Source organism: Mus pahari, chromosome 4 (assembly GCF_900095145.1).
Source record: "Mus pahari chromosome 4, PAHARI_EIJ_v1.1, whole genome shotgun sequence".
Lineage (NCBI taxonomy): Eukaryota > Metazoa > Chordata > Mammalia > Rodentia > Muridae > Mus > Mus pahari.
The window spans coordinates 80,948,509-80,953,341 of record NC_034593.1 but is presented as its reverse complement, the minus strand read 5'-3'; the positions used below and the strand labels follow the sequence as shown (position 1 = coordinate 80,953,341).

Below are 4,833 nucleotides of genomic sequence, written 5' to 3'. Positions count from 1 at the left end.
CCTGGAACTCACTCTGTAGACCAGGCTGGCCTCGAACTCAGAAATCCGCCTGCCTCTGCCTCCCAAGTGCTGGGATTAAAAGCGTGCGCCACCACACCCGGCTGGCTTGTTTTTTTAATATTTATTTATGTATATGTGTGAGTGCCACAGTGAATGTATATGCATCCTATGTGCAAGAACCTGTGGAAGTCAACAGAGACATAAGATCCTTGGAAATTAGAATTACAGACAGATGTGCACTGTTGTGCAAGTACTGGAAAAAATTTGTGTCCTCTACTAGAGCCATGTTATACCTGTAGCTATACCTATAAGTAGATAGTGATATATAATAAATACAATAATAAAATAAAACTAGGTATTAGGGATATAGATCTAGCATGTTCAAGGTCCTGGGTTCAAATCTCTAGCACTCATACTAAGTAAATAAAACTTTACACCAGATGTGGGAGTGCATGACTGTAACTCCACCATTCAGGAGGTTGAGGAAGGAAGATGGTGAATTTGCAGTCAACTCCGTATACATAGAGTTCCAGGCCAGCCAATCATACAGAACACCCTCACTCAAACAAAGAACAGATCCAATCTTGAATCCTACTCCAAACAGTATCTGACTCCATTAACAAGGAGATTCTGGGCTCCATTTCTACACCTGTAAGTGAGCAGTAGCCAGGAAAGTCCCCCAAAGCCAAAATACTCACCAAATAGAAATCAAATGGGATATGGGGCACAAAAGGCCTGAACCTGAAACATGAAAACAACCCAAAGTTATCCAAGCAGAAAGCAAGAGAGAGGTACACAATGCACCAATTCTGTCTTAAGAATTCCAAAGTTTCTGAGCTGTATCATTCTTAGCAAAAGGTCAAATCCACTTAGCAGGACATCAGAAAAAAAGAAATGCTTTTCGTGACTTTCACGAAATGAAATAGAACAATCTACTCCAAACCCCTTTCTACTGTAACAAACCAAGGCAAAGATGCAAACAGCCACACTCACCCTCCTCCAGGCCCTCCTCTGGAACCAAAGCGCCCACCACGACCACGTCCTCTGTCACCCCTAAAAATACATACATTTTACTCACATTTCGCTGAAAAAGGTTCCCATCACACCATCAATGTTCTTTCAATTTGACTTACCTTGTCCGCCTCCAACTACGGAAGTGGATAGATATTTCATGCTCACTTCTCCCAGATTCCAAATGGTGCCCAATCCCACTCCCAATGACATCCTAATTCTGGACTTTTTTCTTTTTCTGGTTTTTGAGACGGAATCTCATGTATCTCCTGCCTTACCTCCCAAGGGCTGTGAGTGCAGCTTTCGACACCACACCCCATTTCTAATTCAGGATTTTATCAAAGCTCACATCAGGAAAATACGAGTTTCAGAACCTGATAGCCATACCCCTACTAAGTAGCCCACGATCGTGAGGCACACCAGTCCTACTAGGCACAGTAAAGTGACTTCTCATTTATTAATTCAGCATTAACAGTTACGAGGCGTGTACAATTATTGGTCAAACACTAGGCACCAGAAAATTGCGCAACGCTCCAGCCTGCTCGCTGCGCATGGGAGATCTTCCTGGGCCGTTAAGACCTCTCCTCCATCCCTCCCGGGCTCCGAGACCCAGGTACCAACACAACTCCCCCTGCTGGGCCCCGGCCCCCTCCGGGCCCGATTCCCGGAGTCCGCCAGCCTCCTCCTGCTCCACTCCCCCGCGCCAGGCTTTCCGCCGGCCGCCCAGATACAGGCCCTTGTTCCTCCGACTCCATTCCAGCCAGCCCCCCGAGGCTTCGGCTGGAACTTTCAAGCACCTCTGTCCACTTACCTCATGGCTCGCTTAATCCTGAACAATGGAGGCCACTCAACCGCTCTTCGCTGGGAAGAACCAGGCTGGCTGAGAACCGTCTGGCCGGCGTGTCCCAACAAACGCCTGCGCGATAGGCTCCCGCCGCACTCCGTCCCGCGCGTTTATTGGTTAACGCAGCAACCAATGAAAAATGCCCTGTAAAGGAGCCAGCCAATAAGAAAACATAACAGGGATGAAGGCAATTTTCCCCACTGACAGTAGAGGGCGTTCAGAAGTTGAGGCGGTGAACCGTAACGTCTTCTACGGAAAAAAAGAAGGGCATTCCAGTGGATAGCAGAGTGGCGCAGCGGAAGCGTGCTGGGCCCATAACCCAGAGGTCGATGGATCGAAACCATCCTCTGCTATCGGAGGCTTTGTTTTTGAATTATTGGCGCCTTCATTTTGATAATCCAACTAAATTTACCTTTACATAACAAGAAATATAATTCTTCTTTCTTCTCCAACTTTTTTTGAGATAGCGTCTTGTTTGGTCACCCTGACTTACATAATACTCGTTAATGTAGCCCGAGCTGTCATCAAATTCGGCAATCTCCGGTGTACGCAGCCTCACCTGAAAACATAACTTTTACCTTATGGAAATATCAGAAATAACTTAGTTCCACTTACCACCATTATTCCCTCGATATTATTACTGTTATATGATTCTTTTTATTGAAAAAAATTTCATACAATATATTGTGATCATGTATTTCTCTTCTCCAGTTCCACCCTGATCCTCCCCACTTTGCTATGTTAGGTGATCCTGACAAGTATTGGTGTATTATTTACTTTCGTAGGCATATATTCCTTCCAAGTAACCTAACCCCACCTTCATTAAAATAAGGAACACTTTCTCCTTTTGGCAAGGTGAGTCAGCAGGTATAATCGCAACTACCTGAGTTCGACCTCTGAGACCCATAGTGGTGGAAGGAGAGCAGCGATTTCTGCATTCTGTTATCCGACCTCACTATGAAGGTTGTGGGTGTGATGACACCCATAAACATAACATAAATATAGCAGAATTTTTTTAAAAAAGGCTATTTTGGCAAACATGGTGGAGCATGCCTTTAATTATAGCACCGGCAGAAGGATCTCTGTGAGTTCAAGGTCAGACTATTCTATGTAGCCAGTCTATGCTAGGTAAGTCTACATAGGAGATCCTGCCTTACAAAAACAGTCTTTCATCATCTCAGAAAGGTAACCATATTGGGTTTCTACCATCATGGGTTAGGTTTGCCTTTAGATTTTCTTTTTATTGGGACTGGCTCATAGATGGCTCAACAGTTAAGAGCACATACTGCTCTTTCAGGGGACTAAAGTTCGGCCAATCTCTTCTGCCCTTTGGGGCATTGTACGCATAAGTATGTATACATATACACACATAAATTAACATAAAATACATCTTTAAACCCAACCTTGTGGTGAAGGCCTTTAATCCCAGCACTGGGGAGGCAGAGGCAGGCAGATCTCTGAACTGGAGGCTGGCCTTTGATCTACAGAACAAGTTCCAGGACAGCCAGGGCTACATAGTGAAACCCTGTCTCAATAATAATAATAATAATAGTAATAATAATAATAATAATAATAATAATAATAATAATAATAGTAATAATAATGACAACAATGAGTTTCTTTACTTAGGGACTGGAGAGATGGCCCAGCGGTTAAAAACACTTGTTATTTTACTCTTGCAGAGGACCAAGAAGTGTCAGTTCCCTTCACCCGTACGGTGGCTCACAATTGTCTGTATTCCAGTTCCAGGGGATCGAACATAGTTCTCTGGTATCCACAGGCATCAGGTACGCACATGGCGCACAGACATATATGCAAGCAAAACATTCATACACGTAAGATAAGTACATCTAAAACATACTTTAAGCTGCTGCAAACAATAAAGTTTATTCATTACTATGTGTGCATGACTTGAGGTGGGGAGAACATGCCACAGCCAAGTCCAAGTGAGTCTTCTACCTTTTCCTGGGTCCTTAGGATCTACTCCATATGTCTACATACTCAGCCTAATGCCAGAAGTCTTCCTGCTGCAGCCTGCCAACTGCTGTGCAGGGGGTACAACCCAGTTTGCGCCACTATGCCCACCTCTGCCTGTTATTTTCTTTTAATTTTTAAATTACCATCTTATTTTTTATTTATTTATTTATTTATTTGTGCGTGTGTGTGTGTGTGTGTGTGTGTGTGTGTGTGTCTGTGCATGTCTGTGCCATGGCATGCACGTAGAAATCAGAGGACAGCTTGCAGGAGTCAGTTCTCTTGCTTCTCTTTGTAAGTTCAGGGTCAGCCAGAGTAGGTCCTGGGGACTGAACTCAAGTTCTCATGCTTTTTGCAGCAGGTGCCTTTACACCTCCAAGCCCCGGTTTTGGGGTGGGAATGGGGGGGGAGTCTGGCTTCTTTCACTTGTCCCATGGTGACACTCTTCTGAGATTTTGGAATTTGATATCTGGTTTTGCTTGTCTTTGGTTTTGTTTATTTGGTTGTTTGGTTTGATGTTGGACTTTTTGAGGCAGGGCTTCTCTATGAAGCCTTGGCTGGCTGTCCTAGAATTTGCTCTGTGGACCAGGCTGGCCTTGAACTCAGAGATCTGCCTGCCTCTGCCTCCCCAGTGCTGGGATTAAAGGTGTGGCCACCAAGGTCTCCCTTGGTTGTTGTTGTTGTTGTTGTTGTTGTTGTTGTTGTTGTTGTTTTACAGTGTTTCACTGTGAATCTCTGGCTGATCTGGAACTCACAAAGGTCTCTCCTCTCTTCACTACTTTCAGTTCCTCACTTCCTTCTTCCCCAGATCAACTAATCTTTTTCCCTTCAGAGAGGGTGGGGGAGGGAAAAAGTGAGCAGGTCTCCCAAGGATATCCATTGAACTTGGCCTAACAAGACTACAATAGCCGGGCCTGGTGGCGCAGGCCTTTAATCCCAGCACTCGGGAGGCAGAGGCAGGCGGATTTCTGAGTTCGAGGCCAGCCTGGTCTACCAAGTGAGTA

General features: G+C 44.9%; 1 protein-coding gene and 1 non-coding gene across 2 annotated transcripts in view; one reads left to right on the top strand and one right to left on the bottom strand.

Annotated features, from left to right (window-relative positions):
- The window catches only part of Ilf2 (interleukin enhancer binding factor 2), a 14,548-nt gene extending 12,621 nt beyond the window's left edge, over positions 1 to 1,927 (bottom strand). The window contains exons 1-3 of the mRNA XM_021195714.2: positions 1,823 to 1,927; positions 994 to 1,053; positions 699 to 741 (exon numbers count right to left, since the gene is read on the bottom strand). Of these exons, the coding sequence (XP_021051373.1) occupies positions 699 to 741; positions 994 to 1,053; positions 1,823 to 1,827 (108 nt within the window). The 5' untranslated portion in view covers positions 1,828 to 1,927. The remainder of the gene's footprint in view (positions 1 to 698; positions 742 to 993; positions 1,054 to 1,822) is intronic.
- Positions 1,928 to 2,136: 209 nt separating this feature from the next.
- Trnam-cau lies at positions 2,137 to 2,208 on the top strand. The gene has a single exon. It is a non-coding gene; the product is annotated as a tRNA-Met (tRNA).
- The last annotated feature ends 2,625 nt before the right edge of the window (positions 2,209 to 4,833 follow it).